Source organism: Microtus pennsylvanicus, chromosome 21 (assembly GCF_037038515.1).
Source record: "Microtus pennsylvanicus isolate mMicPen1 chromosome 21, mMicPen1.hap1, whole genome shotgun sequence".
Taxonomy (NCBI): Eukaryota; Metazoa; Chordata; class Mammalia; order Rodentia; family Cricetidae; genus Microtus; species Microtus pennsylvanicus.
In genome coordinates, this window is record NC_134599.1 from 28,055,678 (window position 1) to 28,071,843 (window position 16,166).

The 16,166-nt window shown below is 48.1% G+C and overlaps 1 protein-coding gene across 1 annotated transcript in view; it reads left to right on the forward strand.

Moving 5' to 3' along the window:
- The window catches only part of Galm (galactose mutarotase), a 65,482-nt gene extending 50,136 nt beyond the window's left edge, over nt 1–15,346 (forward strand). Inside the window, exons 5-7 of the mRNA XM_075955277.1 lie at nt 11,580–11,721; nt 13,901–14,075; nt 14,892–15,346. Coding sequence (XP_075811392.1) covers nt 11,580–11,721; nt 13,901–14,075; nt 14,892–14,969 — 395 coding nt within the window. The 3' untranslated portion in view covers nt 14,970–15,346. The remainder of the gene's footprint in view (nt 1–11,579; nt 11,722–13,900; nt 14,076–14,891) is intronic.
- The last annotated feature ends 820 nt before the right edge of the window (nt 15,347–16,166 follow it).

Genomic DNA, 16,166 nt, shown 5'->3' on the forward strand with positions numbered 1-16,166 from the left:
TATCTGTCTCTGGGTTTTTATTATTTGTGCTACATAACGGTGCAGAGGACTGACCTGCTCAGACACAGTGCATGCTCTTGCTCTCGTGTTTGTAGCGCCACCTCCTGGGGCATAGTGTCTCTGCAGGGGAAATAACTCAGTCTTTGTACAAGCGTAAGGACCTGAGTTCAATCCCCACAACATACAGAAAAAAGCCAGACCTGGTAGCACAGACTGGGGAGGCAGAGACAGGTAGAACCTTGGGGCTCACTGGGCCAGCCAGTTTAGAGTAATAAGTTCCAGGCCAATGAGAGACACTGCTTCAAAAACTAATGTGGGTGGGAGGGCATGGTGGTCACGCCTTTAGTCCCAGCATGAGAAGCAGAGGCAGAGGCCAGCCTGGTGTGGTGAGGCCGTCTCAAAAACAAAACAAAACAAGCCAAAAACTTTACCATGAAAAGGCCTCAGAAGTTCCCTAAGATAGAAGAAACATAGCCAGCATGGATCAGGAAGTGTAGGTCCCCTAATACCTCTACTGTCTACTAAATTATAATGTCTACGCTTTATAATCGCACATAACAAAATCTTACAGTGCATCAGAACATAAAACAATGTAAATGTGGTGCAGTTTTGTTTACAATGAGAAGTCTTCGCATCTGCGATAGCTGAAAAGCTGCTCAGAAGAAAATCCTGCCCTACTTATTTGTACGATCCAAGGAAGCGCAAAAGAGGAGTGGATTAGGGTCTGGTGCGAGCAGTAGAGACGGCTCCGTGGATAGAGTGCATACTGTTTGTACAGAGGACGTGAGTTTGCTTCCCAGCATCCTTGGTCACGTGGTTCGTAACCACTCTGGCCCCAGGGAATCTGCCTTCTGATCTCCTTGGGCCCCTGCCCTCACGTGCACATACCCCAACACAGGCACAGACATACACAACAGAGGGGGAGAGAGAGTATTTTTTTTTTTTTTTTTAGTTTTTCGAGACAGGGTTTCTCTGTAGCTTTGGAGCCTGTCCTGGCACCAGCTCTTGTAGACTAGGCTGGCCTTGAACTCACAGAGATCTGCCTGCCTCTGCCTCCCGAGTGCTGGGATTAAAGGCGTGCCAAAATAAGCCTATAGCCAGGCGGTGGTAAGGCACACCTTTAATCCCAGCACTCTAGAGGCAGAGGCAGGCAGATCTCTGTGAGTTCGAGGCCAGCCTGGTCTTCAAAGTGAGTTCCAGGGCTGGAGAGATGGCTCAGTGGTTAAGAGCATTGTCTGCTCTTCCAGAGGTCCTGAGTTCAATTCCCAGCAACCACATGGTGGCTCACAACCATCTGCAATGAGGTCTGGTGCCCTCTTCTGGCCTGCAGACATACACACAGACAGAATATTGTAAGCATAATAAATAAATAAATATTTTAAAAAAAAAAAAAAAACAAAGTGAGTTCCAGGACAGCTAGGACTGTTACACAGAAAAATCCTGTCTCAGGGGGAAAAAAAGCATGGGAAATAAAAATAATAATAATAATAAAGACCCAGACACAGTGACACACATATGTAATCACAACGTTCGTGAAGCTGAGGTGGGAAGATGGTGAATTTGAGGCCAGTATTGACTATATAATCATTTCCAGGCCTTCTGGGGCTAAACAGAAAGGCTGTCTCTAAACAGCAACAACAATGGCAGCAGGTATTGTGGTTTTAAAAAGAGGAGCTACTTCATTGGAGAGAAGGAGAAATAGTAGACAAACCAGGGCTAGGAATGTAGTTCAGTGTTAGACTGCCTAGTATTTGTGAGGTTCCCACTTCAATCTCTGACTCTGGGAGTGGGGGGTGGGGATAAAGCATTAACAGCTCCGTGTATTCTTGTTCAATACACAAAACAAGAAACAAATACTGAGGAATCACAGAAAGATAAAATCAAAAAGACTATAACGATCCCTTTGAACATGTGTGTCTGTGTGTGCATGTAGCCATGCGCACGTTCAGAAGCCAGAGGAGATGTCGGATATCAGTCTCTGCTTTATTCCCGATTCCATACCTGGCTTTTTATGTGACTGCTGAGGATTTGAACTCAGGTCCCCACGCTTGCTCAGCAAATTGCCTTACCGACTGGGTCATCTCCCCAGCGCAAGAAATCTTTTTTTTTTAAGATTTATTTATTTATTATATATACAACATTCTACCTCCATGTATGTCCACACGCCAGAGGGCGCCAGATCTCATTACAGATGGTTGTGAGCCACCATGTGGTTGCTGGGAACTGAACTCAGAACCTCTGGAAGAGCAGCCGGTGCTCTTAACCACTGAGCCATCTCTCCAGCCCCAGCGCAAGAAATCTTCAATAGACCAACTACCATAGAGAAAAAGAAGAATCAATGCAGAGAGTTATCTTTTAAAATGCCTAGGGATGAATTTAGAAACATCCACTAACACACACTGAGTGCAAAGATGGTACAGAAGACTACCCGATGTGAGGGTGCCGCGTGCACACCCCACCTCATGAAGAGCTCGTGATGGCTCCTGAAGGGAGCGTGAGGACTAAGCGACAGAGACTGCTGTGGAAGGAAATGGCTGCGTGAGGAATCATGTTCTTTCATCATATGGTGTTTTGTGCCATCTACCTACATCACCGTGGAGGTTCGTCACGTGGGCAATTACCTTGTCAGAATTCTTTGTTAGAGAAAGACGTAGGTGGCTTTGCATTTCCCCAGCCGCTGCCTTTCTCTCCTTCTAAGACTGTGGTGCTTCCCTGATCCCCAGGTGGAGAACCCAGTACCAGGATGGTCTTGCCTGGGTGATAGTGTCTTGCTCCTGCATCAGGAACAATTCTGGAGTTTAAAAAGGGGCGTTCTCTTTTCTCCAAAGGTTCCGTTTTCTCTCAGCATGTTGGAACCCACAAAAGCAGAACTAAGGACGTTAATAACTGAGTTGGTTCTCTTTTCACTTATATAATTATTTCAATGGTTATGTTTTATATTTGTTTTTTTGTTTGTTTGTTTTTTTTGAGACAGTGTTTCTCTGTGGTTTTGGAGCCTATCCTGGAACGAGCTCTTGTAGACCAGGCTGGTCTTGAACTCACAGAGATCCGCCTGCCTCTGCCTCCCAAGTGCTGGGATTAAAGGCATGCGCCACCACCACCCGGCACTTGTTTTGTTTTTTGAAATAGTACCATGGAGCCCTGACTGGCCTGGATCTTGTCAAGGAGACCAGCCTGACCTTGAACCCACAGGAATCCTCCTCTGAGTGTTGGAATTAAAGGTGTATACCACCTGTCCAGCTTTAATTACTTTAATGCTCTCCTGACCTCTCTAAGGCTGAGCTTGGGATGCTCTGGACTTGGCATTGGTTGTATGATGACCGCCATATCTCTTCTCTGCTTTGCTCTTGGTCCCCACACAGCAGTGTCCTCTGATGGGACTGGCCACTCATCTGTGGCATTGTGATGGGGCTGGGGGAGCTGGTTCGCATACAGGGAAGCTGTGCTCACCAGAGCATAACTCCCTGAGTGGCAGACTTTAGAATGGCCATATTTCCCAGCTTTCTCTCGACTGACCCAGTCAGCTCATTTGTTCCAGTGACATTAGCTGTTTTCAACACCACTTGGGAAGTGTCTACAGGCTGGTGGGGACGTACCTGGAACAGGGTGATTGCTGGTGTTCTTTTATCTAATACTGGCCCACAGTGGTTTAAGAATCTCATCCAGCCGGGCGATGGTGGCGCATGCCTTTAATCCCAGCACTCGGGAGGCAGAGGCAGGCGGATCTCTGTGAGTTCGAGACCAGCCTGGTCTACAAGAGCTAGTTCCAGGACAGGCTCCAAAACCATAGAGAAACCCTGTCTCGAAAAACCAAAAAAAAAAAAAAAAAAAAAAAAAAAGAATCTCATCCAAGAGGTGGTAGCACATGTTTTTAATGCCCAGCACTCAGGAGTCAGAGGCAGGAGGGTTTCTGTGAGTTTGAGGCCAGTCTGGTCTACAGTGAGCTCCAGGACTGTCAGGGCTGCACAGAGAAACCCTGTCTGGGGCGGGGATGGGGGATCACTACTCTCAGAATTTATATTAGTGTCTGGTCATCATTATGAGCTCTAGCATAGAACAACAATCACCCTTTATCCTATGAATCCTTCCAGCCATTATTCTCCTCATCACTGTAATAAACACCTGGCAGAAAACAGCCTAAGGGGAGAGGCTCTGTTTTGGCTCCAGGTTTAAGAGGACGTGGTTAATTACTGAGCGGCTCCAGGTTGTGGCAGCTGGAGCCTGAGGCAGCGCGTTCCTCACAGGACAGTGATTACAGCGCTCAGCACCTGCCTCCCTTCCCCCTTTTTATTCAGAGACTCCTGCCAGTGAGACAGGCACCCGTATGCAGGGGCTTTCCTCTTTGAACTCTCTGGAAACGGCTTGACAGACATGCCGGGTGTCTTCTAGAGAATTCTAAATCCTATGGTGTTGGCAAGATGGATAACCATCACAGTTGGTTTTTTTTTTTATTTGCTTGTTTTTTTGTGTTTTTGTTGTTGTTGTTTTTCAAGACAGACTTTCTCTGTGTAACACCCCTGACTGTCCTGGAACTTACTTTGTAGACCAGGCTAGTCTTGAACTCATAGAGATCAGCTGGCCTCTGCTTCCCAAGTGCTGGGATTAAAGGTGTGTGCCACCACCACCCAGCGACCATCACAATTCTTAATGAAAAGTATGTGTTTCCTTGATTATTTTTTCTTTTCTTGCACTTAAAAAAAAATTTCAGGCCTGGCAGTGGTGGCACACGCCTTTAATCCCAGCAGTAGGGAGGCAGAGGCAGGCAGATCTCCATGAGTTCAAGGCCAGCCTGGTCTGCAAGAGCTAGTTTCAGGACAGGCACCAAAAACTACAGAGAAACCCTGTCTTGAAAAATCAAAAAAAAAAAAAATTTCAGGGGCAGCAAGATGGCTCAGCAGAGGACCTAAGTTTGATTCCCAGCATCCATGTCAGGTGGCTCCTAACAACTTGTAACTCCAACTCCAGAAGATCTAACACTGTCTAACACCTTCTTCGGAACTTCAGACATCTGCACTCATGTGCACATACAAGCTTTCAAAAAATATTTGTGTCTATATAAACAGGTGTGCATGTGTGTGTGTGTCAGTGCAGGTGCACGCCTGCCACAGTGTGTGCATGTGTCTATATAAACAGGTGTGCATGTGTGTGTGTCAGTGCAGGTGTGTGCATGTGTCTATATAAACAGGTGTGCATGTGTGTGTGTCAGTGCAGGTGCACACCTGCCACAGTGTGTGCATGTGTCTATATAAACAGGTGTGCATGTGTGTGTGTCAGTGCAGGTGTGTGCATGTGTCTATATAAACAGGTGTGCATGTGTGTGTGTGTCAGTGCAGGTGCACGCCTGCCACAGTGTGTGCATGTGTCTATATAAACAGGTGTGCATGTGTGTGTGTGTGTCAGTGCAGGTGCACGCCTGCCACAGTGTGTGCATGTGTCTATATAAACAGGTGTGCATGTGTGTGTGTCAGTGCAGGTGTGTGCGTGTGTCTATATAAACAGGTGTGCATGTGTGTGTGTCAGTGCAGGTGCACACCTGCCACAGTGTGTGCGTGTGTCTATATAAACAGATGTGCATGTGTGTGTGTCAGTGCAGGTGCGTGCATGTGTCTATATAAACAGGTGTGCATGTGTGTGTGTCAGTGCAGGTGCACGCCTGCCACAGTGTGTGCATGTGTCTATATAAACAGGTGTGCATGTGTGTGTGTCAGTGCAGGTGCGTGCGTGTGTCTATATAAACAGATGTGCATGTGTGTGTGTCAGTGCAGGTGCACGCCTGCCACAGTGTGTGCATGTGTCTATATAAACAGATGTGCATGTGTGTGTGTCAGTGCAGGTGCACACCTGCCACAGTGTGTGCGTGTGTCTATATAAACAGGTGTGCATGTGTGTGTGTCAGTGCAGGTGTGTGCATGTGTCTATATAAACAGGTGTGCATGTGTGTGTGTGTCAGTGCAGGTGCACGCCTGCCACAGTGTGTGCATGTGTCTATATAAACAGGTGTGCATGTGTGTGTGTCAGTGCAGGTGCACGCCTGCCACAGTGTGTGCATGTGTCTATATAAACAGATGTGCATGTGTGTGTGTGTCAGTGCAGGTGCACGCCTGCCACAGTGTGTGCATGTGTCTATATAAACAGGTGTGCATGTGTGTGTGTCAGTGCAGGTGTGTGCATGTGTCTATATAAACAGGTGTGCATGTGTGTGTGTGTCAGTGCAGGTGCACGCCTGCCACAGTGTGTGCATGTGTCTATATAAACAGGTGTGCATGTGTGTGTGTCAGTGCAGGTGTGTGCGTGTGTCTATATAAACAGGTGTGCATGTGTGTGTGTCAGTGCAGGTGTGTGCGTGTGTCTATATAAACAGGTGTGCATGTGTGTGTGTCAGTGCAGGTGCACACCTGCCACAGTGTGTGCGTGTGTCTATATAAACAGATGTGCATGTGTGTGTGTCAGTGCAGGTGCGTGCATGTGTCTATATAAACAGGTGTGCATGTGTGTGTGTCAGTGCAGGTGCACGCCTGCCACAGTGTGTGCATGTGTCTATATAAACAGATGTGCATGTGTGTGTGTCAGTGCAGGTGCACGCCTGCCACAGTGTGTGCATGTGTCTATATAAACAGGTGTGCATGTGTGTGTGTCAGTGCAGGTGTGTGCATGTGTCTATATAAACAGGTGTGCATGTGTGTGTGTCAGTGCAGGTGCACGCCTGCCACAGTGTGTGCATGTGTCTATATAAACAGGTGTGCATGTGTGTGTGTCAGTGCAGGTGCACGCCTGCCACAGTGTGTGCATGTGTCTATATAAACAGATGTGCATGTGTGTGTGTGTCAGTGCAGGTGCACGCCTGCCACAGTGTGTGCATGTGTCTATATAAACAGGTGTGCATGTGTGTGTGTCAGTGCAGGTGTGTGCATGTGTCTATATAAACAGATGTGCATGTGTGTGTGTGTCAGTGCAGGTGCACGCCTGCCACAGTGTGTGCATGTGTCTATATAAACAGGTGTGCATGTGTGTGTGTCAGTGCAGGTGCGTGCATGTGTCTATATAAACAGGTGTGCATGTGTGTGTGTGAGTGCAGGTGCACGCCTGCCACAGTGCGTGCATGTGTCTATATAAACAGATGTGCATGTGTGTGTGTCAGTGCAGGTGTGTGCGTGTGTCTATATAAACAGGTGTGCATGTGTGTGTGTCAGTGCAGGTGTGTGCGTGTGTCTATATAAACAGGTGTGCATGTGTGTGTGTCAGTGCAGGTGCACGCCTGCCACAGTGTGTGCATGTGTCTATATAAACAGGTGTGCATGTGTGTGTGTCAGTGCAGGTGTGTGCATGTGTCTATATAAACAGGTGTGCATGTGTGTGTGTCAGTGCAGGTGCACGCCTGCCACAGTGTGTGCATGTGTCTATATAAACAGGTGTGCATGTGTGTGTGTCAGTGCAGGTGTGTGCATGTGTCTATATAAACAGGTGTGCATGTGTGTGTGTGTCAGTGCAGGTGCACGCCTGCCACAGTGTGTGCATGTGTCTATATAAACAGGTGTGCATGTGTGTGTGTGTGTCAGTGCAGGTGCACGCCTGCCACAGTGTGTGCATGTGTCTATATAAACAGGTGTGCATGTGTGTGTGTCAGTGCAGGTGTGTGCGTGTGTCTATATAAACAGGTGTGCATGTGTGTGTGTCAGTGCAGGTGCACACCTGCCACAGTGTGTGCGTGTGTCTATATAAACAGATGTGCATGTGTGTGTGTCAGTGCAGGTGCACACCTGCCACAGTGTGTGCATGTGTCTATATAAACAGGTGTGCATGTGTGTGTGTCAGTGCAGGTGCGTGCATGTGTCTATATAAACAGGTGTGCATGTGTGTGTGTCAGTGCAGGTGCACGCCTGCCACAGTGTGTGCATGTGTCTATATAAACAGGTGTGCATGTGTGTGTGTCAGTGCAGGTGCGTGCGTGTGTCTATATAAACAGATGTGCATGTGTGTGTGTCAGTGCAGGTGCACGCCTGCCACAGTGTGTGCATGTGTCTATATAAACAGGTGTGCATGTGTGTGTGTCAGTGCAGGTGTGTGCATGTGTCTATATAAACAGGTGTGCATGTGTGTGTGTCAGTGCAGGTGCACGCCTGCCACAGTGTGTGCATGTGTCTATATAAACAGGTGTGCATGTGTGTGTGTCAGTGCAGGTGCACGCCTGCCACAGTGTGTGCATGTGTCTATATAAACTGGTGTGCATGTGTGTGTGTGTCAGTGCAGGTGCGTGCATGTGTCTATATAAACAGGTGTGCATGTGTGTGTGTCAGTGCAGGTGCACGCCTGCCACAGTGTGTGCATGTGTCTATATAAACAGGTGTGCATGTGTGTGTGTCAGTGCAGGTGCACGCCTGCCACAGTGTGTGCATGTGTCTATATAAACAGGTGTGCATGTGTGTGTGTGTCAGTGCAGGTGCGTGCATGTGTCTATATAAACAGGTGTGCATGTGTGTGTGTCAGTGCAGGTGCACGCCTGCCACAGTGTGTGCATGTGTCTATATAAACAGGTGTGCATGTGTGTGTGTCAGTGCAGGTGCACGCCTGCCACAGTGTGTGCATGTGTCTATATAAACAGGTGTGCATGTGTGTGTGTCAGTGCAGGTGTGTGCGTGTGTCTATATAAACAGGTGTGCATGTGTGTGTGTCAGTGCAGGTGCACGCCTGCCACAGTGTGTGCGTGTGTGAAATGTGTGGACTATGAGACATGACTTCATGTGTCAGCCCTCACCTTGTTCACTCCCTTGCGAGAATGAAGCCAATAAACGAGGCAGACTAAAGTCTCATACAATAACCAACTTTATTCAGAAGTACTGCTGTCCGGGGGGGCAGCCTCCAGCAGCACTGGGCTTTGAAAGGAATCCAACAGAGGTGGCATAAACTAGACTCTTCTATCTGAAGGCATTATAAGAAAATAAACACACACTCTCTTGATGGCTTCCTTCTTTATTCTCTCGTCTCTTGTGTTTTTCTACAGCTTTTATTCCCCAACAGAGTCTTCTAGGCAGTACAAGAGTCAGAAATATTGCGTTCCATTTCTCAAGTGAATGATTACAGGTAAAAGCATGTTTTTCATTCCCCTTAGAGGATAAAAAACAGGGCCGTCCTAGTGACCCCCGTACAGCACACCTAGATCACGAGCGAGCAAGAGGCTTTGTTCTCAGTCAGCTCTTGCGTTGCGGCCTGCAAACTGCGGTTACAAAGAAAGTCACTCACTTTATGATGAAAGTGAGTCACAGACCTAAACTTTTATACCTAAAAAACAGTCAGTCAGCTGAAGTTTTAGTCCTCGGGATGCACACCCATTTATCAGTAACAAAAGGTCGAGTCAGGAATTGGTGAAAGAAATTAATCATCTTGCAGACAAATGGATGGAGCTAGAAAACATCATACTGAGGGAGGTAACCCAGACCCAGAAAGACAATTATCACATGTACTCACTTATAAGTGGTTTTTAAACATAAAGCAAAGAAAATCAGCCCACAAGTCACAATCCCAGAGAACGTAGACAACAATGAGGACCCTAAGAGAGACATGCATGGATCTAAATCTAAATGGGAAGTAGAAAAAGACAAGATCTCCTGAGCAAATTGGGAGCATGGGGACCTTGGGAGAGAGTTGAAGGGAAGGGGAACAGAGAAAAATGTGTAGCTCAAAAAAATAAAAAAAAATAAAAACTTTTAAAAAAGAAATGAAACCTCACCTTTGATTATTAACCAGACCTCGCAAGGGCAGCCAGCAACAATCAGGCCATTTTGTATTTTCGACCCTAGCCTAATGAGTCAGACAGCTCAGCCATGTGTCCTTGTGAACTCCAGCTTGTTTTCCAGGGTTATTTATCTTAAAATTATTAGCAAGGCGTCTGCTCTAACCTGAAGTTATTTGGAGCTTTGCCTTAGCTAATGGTACACGACTTCCTATTTTCAGCATTAAGAGAATTAGAGTCAGCCTGGCTCCTGGACTCAGGTGCTGTCCTTCTGATCACTAACCGGAGCTGCTCCTGAGGTGGAGCTCATGGCCTTAGCTGTGAACCGCATCCTTATACTTCTTCTTAGTCATCAAAACTCTGAATAGGCTCTCATTATTACCAAATTAATACTGCTTATGGAGGGGTCATCTTGACAGCCCACAGGTAAAGATGCCCGGTAGAATGGGTTGTTTCCAAGAGATAAACACACCATCTTACAGCAGCGGAAATCTCCCCACGTCCACTCGGACCATGCTTGATACCAGAGGAAGAGAGCTGCAGCAAACATGGAAAGGAAAGGCACAGCAGAAACAGAAGGCACTGGGGATCTGCAGTCCCTCCCGTGGCCTTGCCTAAACGGGATCGGCCCGGAGAGGATTCCCTTCTGCTGGGCTCACACCTGGAACCTCAGTTACCCCTCGCTGCTCCTCCGGCACGGCCAACAGCAAGAGCGTCGGGCAATTTACACACTGAAGGTTAACAGGAGACACATGAGTAACACTACAATCACAAAGGCACGTGGCAGACAGGCTGCACATGGCAAATCATGTTTTCCATAGAGGCACATAAACACCTAACAGTAGCCTGTTGTGAGTAAATTCGCTCCTATCTGCTACACCTGGGAGGGGCGTAAAAGCGCATTCCAAAAACAGTTTTGAAGAACTGAGGTCCCAAGACTCTTATTTTCTTGGAGTTTTCTCACGAGCACTCGGAGCTTCTTCTTAGATGCACTCCTCAGCCAGCTGCGTTCTTGGACCGTGTTCTGCCCCTCGCTTTTCCCCGTGTTTGAGTTTTAGTCTCTCTTGTCCCCGCTGCATATACTAGGAGAGCTGGCCCACAAGCATCCCAGAATTCTCCCGTCTCTGCGTCTCATCCTGTCACAGGAATGATTGGTTTACAAACGAATGCTATTAGTCCAGCTTTTACACGGGTTCTGAGCATCTGGACTCGGGTCCTCAGCTTGCAGGGCAAATGCTTTACCCACTGTTCCATCTCCCCAACCAAAATTTTCTGTGTATGTACTTCTTATTTGGGTTTTTGCTTATTTGTTTTTGAGACAGGATCTCATCTTGGGGGGGGGGGGGGTGAGACAGGGTCTCTCTACATAGCCCAGGCTGTCCTGGAACTCACTGTGTAGACCAGGCTGGCCTTGACCTCAGTGACATCTGCCTATCTCTGTCTCTGCCACTGAGTGCTGGGGTTAAAGGTGTTTGCCACCACAACTGGCGCATTTGAACTTCTGATTCTCCTGCCTGTGCCTCTGTGTGCTGGGATTCCAGATGTGAACCATCACATCAAGTTTTGTGTGGTTCTGTGGATTGAATGCAGGATTTCTTGCACGCTCTGGAAGCCTCTACAGCTGCATCCCACCTTTGTCCCCTTCACATTGTTTTAGACTCTGCATTTGGCAATCAGTTGCATATTCTGATCCCGGGAACCCAGCAACCCATTCCCCTCCTTGGGATCCAGGTTCCCTTCTCCTCCACATTGACATGAAGGCTGAGAGACTAGAAGCCGTAGGTCTTTAGGACTGTGTATATGAGCTTTGTCTTAGTCCTTACCACCTCTGTTGTCTCCTATCTCTTTCCAGGAGTCATTGCTCCAGTGGAAGGAACTGCATTCGACCTGAGAAAGCCAGTGGAGCTTGGAAAACACCTGCAGGATTTTCACATCCCCGGTTTCGACCACAACTTCTGTCTGAAGGGATCCAAAGAAAAGCATTTTTGTGCCAGGTTTGTGCTTTCTGCCCCTGCAGAGAAGAAACAGCGGCTTCTTATGAGGAGCATTCCCTAGGACAGTTCCCACAGCGCCTCGTAGGAGCAGGGGTCAAACGCCACCTGCCATAGCTTTGTAAAGTCATCTGCCACGGGTGAATTCTCTAGAACGTAGCCTTCCCAACTGTGCATCCTCCCTGACCCCCTACCCAGCATCCTCTCTGGCCCTCTACCCCTGCCTGACCTATAAGGCCCTTTTCTGTCAGAGACCCTGATTCTCCTATTCTGGTCACCTGTGCCTTCACTGACTGTCCTAGTCTGTGGGACAGAGCTGGAGGCCACGCTTCTCTTGCAGCTCCTACCCCGCCCACCTCCAGTTTGATAGACAAGTGAGGGACACACGCTCTGTCAACGTGAATCCAGTCCTTAGGGTCATTTTGTTTGGGAATGCTGACAACCTAATAACATGCTTGGCACAAACAACTAGTCAACTTGTGATTGTGGACTCAAAAGGAGTCTAGGGGGGAAGGTAACTCAGACCCCAGATAGAGACAAAAAGGACTCCCCAAATCTCTAGGCGGCCTCTTGGGTTCCACCTGCTCAGGCTCAGGACATCTTCCTACTACATACCTATTCTGTTCCTCTCCTTAGTGCCTCTACGCAAAGAGCCCTTCCTGCCTTCTCCCCATTGATTCAAATCCTGGACCCTTCTTGTCAAACATTTTTTTTCCAGCCTCTTGGTTGACAACGTATTTGTATTTTGCATTTAAATTATTTTTAATATTCTGTCTGTGTGTATGTCTGCAGGCCAGAAGAGGGTACTAGAACTCATTACAGATGGTTGTGAGCCACCATGTGGTTGCCGGGAATTGAACTCAGGACCTTTGGAAGAGCAGGCAATGCTCTTAACCACTGAGCCATCTCTCCAGCCCCTTAAATTATTTTTTGACCAACTTTGTCCTGATGCATTTAAATGTTTTAAATTCTATTATTATTAGTATGTGCTGGGGCGGGGGATGGGGGGAGGAGGGGGTATCTTTCTGAAGTTGACTCTCTGTTGAAGCCCGTGTGGGTCCAACACAGATAATTATCTTCCCTAACTGGACTGAAACGGAGTCGTGAGGAATAATCAGGCACAACTTACACGGTCGTCATGGAAGGGCAAGATCTCTCGAAGATGTCCTCCTGTTTATTATCCAAACACCTTATATATCATCACATATAAATTGAGCAGGAAAACACATTAGGCTGTCTCCTAGGCAACCAGGTGAATGGGCTTTAGTCACATCCGCATGTAGGCCATAAATTAGCATCTCTATAAGACATTCTCCAAACATCCTGACCATTGTTAGGCAGAGAGAGCTTGTCGGCAGCACTACGTGATCAGCTCAGACCGGGACTATGGCTTTTATGCCTGGCTGCTACACCATACAGAAATATGGGCCTACAACTCTCAGGGTCAAGCTTGTACAACAAGCGCCAGCACACCAGCATTCTTTGTTTGAATGAGTTCTTGTATGATTTGCCTCCTGGCAGACTGTGTGACACAGGCCTTTCCTTGTTTCCCCTTGGCAAGAAGTATAGACCCAGGCCAGGTGATGGGAGGCAGAGACAAGCAGGTCTCTGTGAGTTCGAAACCAGCCTGGTCTACAGAGTGAGTTCCAGGACAGCCAGGGCATTGACACTGAAAAACTCTGTCTCAAAATAAATAAACAAACAAACAAATCTTTCAGAGCCCCATGGCCGGACATGGGAGCACAAACCTTTAATCCCAGCAGTCCAGAAGGAGAGGCGGTGGAGTTCATGAGTTCCAGTGCAGCCGGCCCACACCCTTAGGAGTATATCTCAGTAGCATGGCTGAGTACTCACCAGCGAGTACAAGGTCCCGGGTGCTGTTTCCGGCATCACAACAGAATCTCAGGACCCCAGAGTTGCCTCTCTCCAGCCTCATTGCTCCTCCCTGACTCCCATGATGCTGCCGTCATCCTGTTACTATGCCCCAGAGAGGCCAAGATCATCTGCGAAGCTGTTTCTGAAAACCAACAGCTCATGCCTCCCCTGTGATGTTTCCAGAATCTTCGCTCTTCTCTCCCACATCCTTCTTGCTCCCGTTGTGTAGCCAGATCTGATTCCCATCCCAAAGCTAGTTCTAGACCTTTTCCTTCCCCACTGAAATATGGCTTGTCTTTATCCCCAGGGTGCGTCATGCCGGAAGTGGGCGGATCCTGGAAGTATACACCACCCAGCCTGGTGTCCAGTTTTACACTGCCAACTTCCTGGATGGCACTCTGAGGGGCAAGAATGGAGCAGTCTACCCCAAGCACTCTGCCTTCTGCCTGGAGACCCAGAACTGGCCTGATGCGGTCAATCAGGTAAAGCCGCAGGCTGGTTTGTCAGGGTCGCGCTGATCTGGTGTCACACAGTGTGGCAGATCCCAGCACTCAAGTCCACGTTTCTGTTTTTCATTTTATACAACTACAAAAAAGCCCACAGCCAAGGAACTGTCGTTGAAAGCTCAATTTTTGACTGGGCAGTGATGGTGTTCACCTTTAATCCCAGCACTTGGGGAGGCAGAGGCAGACGAATTTCTGTGAGTTTGAGGCCAGCCTGATCTACAGAGTGAGTTCCTAGACAGAGAAACCCTGTCTCGAAAAACTAAAAACAAAAACAAACAAACAAACAAAAATCTGCACTTTCTGGGGGAGGGGTGTTTGGACAGGCTCGTGCCATGAAGGTCAGAGGACGACTTTTAGGGGTCAGTTCTCTTCCTCCGTGTGGGCTCCTGTGGTAAGACTCAGGCTGTCGGCCTTGGCCTCAAGCTCCTTTACCTGCTGAACCATCTTGCCAGCCCACACTATCTACGAGACCTCCAAAGCCTTTCTTCTCATTTCCTCTCTACTTGCTACTTAGAGCACGGCTGCTCAGACTGTCAGTCATGGGAAGGAGCTTGTGTCTTACTTCAGAATATATGTCAAGGCATTGCTTCCTGTAGCCAGATCGTGCTTTGGCAAAGTAGACGTGGTGCTGAGGTAGATCGTCGTTCATTTCACTGCAAATCAGCAACACTCTGTCCTCACTGGCACCAGTCCACAAACGAGGCTTCAGGGCTTAGTGCAGGGGCACACCCCATGTGACTGTTGGTACGGCCCTGATGGCTGGCCAGGTCTAAGTGTTGATTTCCTCCACAGCCCCAGTTCCCCCCTGTGCTGCTGCGTCCTGGGGAGGAGTACAACCACACCACCTGCTTCAAGTTCTCTGTTGCTTAAAGAAGGCTGAAGACGCCACCCGGTCCCTCCCATCCCAGTGAAGACAAGAGAAGCATTAAAAGTGATCCTGCGTGTTAAGTCGCTACCATAATAGTCAGCTTGAATACTGATTTCCTTTTCCAACAGCTGGCTGCAGGCCATGTCTCATGACCAGCTGTGTTCTCTGTCTAGGTCAGAGACAAATTAGCTCTGCTGCTAGTGCCTTCCTCTAAGGCCTGACCTTGGTGGAAAAGTGGGGCCCTCTAGACTCTAATCGCCTCCATCTCTCCAGCTGTTGTCTTTAAGCCTTCCTTTCTCGGATGGATCTCTTTGTTTTTCTGTCTCCTCTTTTACCTCAGACTACCCTCCAGAAGTTAGTAAAACAGTTTTAACCCCAACTTGAGTTCAAGCAATGAGCAATTCATCTCCTTTCTGCCTCTCTCTACCTCAGTCTGCCTAAACATTCCTAGGGTCAATGAAGGGCAAGGAGGGGTTTGGAGCCTGCTCTGTCACAGCCTTTCGTCTCAGACTTCCTTTAGGGGCGTCGGGGGTGACTCAGCAGTGAAGAACCACACTGTTCCTGCAGAGGATCAGTTTCGCTCACATCAGGCTCACAGTGGCCTCTAACTCTAGCTCCAGGGGATCGGGTGCCCTCTTCCAGCCTCCGCGAGCACCCACACTCACGTGCACACACCCACATGCACACAACTCAAAGTGAGTCTTTTTTTTCTTCTTAAGTGAGGAGTTTATTGAGAGTAGGTTAAAGGGGAGGGAAGAGAGAAAGAGATACAGAGAGGAAGAGGAGGAAGGACTAGCCTGCCTCTTCAAAAGAGCAGCGGGAAAAGAGTAAAAGTAAATCTTAGAGATTAAAAAAGATTCACTTTGCCGGGCGGTGGTGGCGCACGCCTTTAATCCCAGCACTCGAGAGGCGGAGGCAGGCGGATCTCTGTGAGTTCGAGGCCAGCCTGGTCTACAAGAGCTAGTTCCAGGACAGGAACCAAAAACTACAGAGAAACTCTGTCTCGAAAAATCAAAAAAAAAAAAAAAAGATTCACTTTAGAACCACTAGAGCGAGTTGAGCTATCTTTCTATGGTGTGACTGAAATCTTAAGATCCAAATATCCAGAAGGATTTAGATTTTCTGCCTTTGGGGTTCACTAGAAACCCAGCTAGTGTGTGAGAAGATACACAGGCCTGGAGGGCGGGCAGCAGATGAGG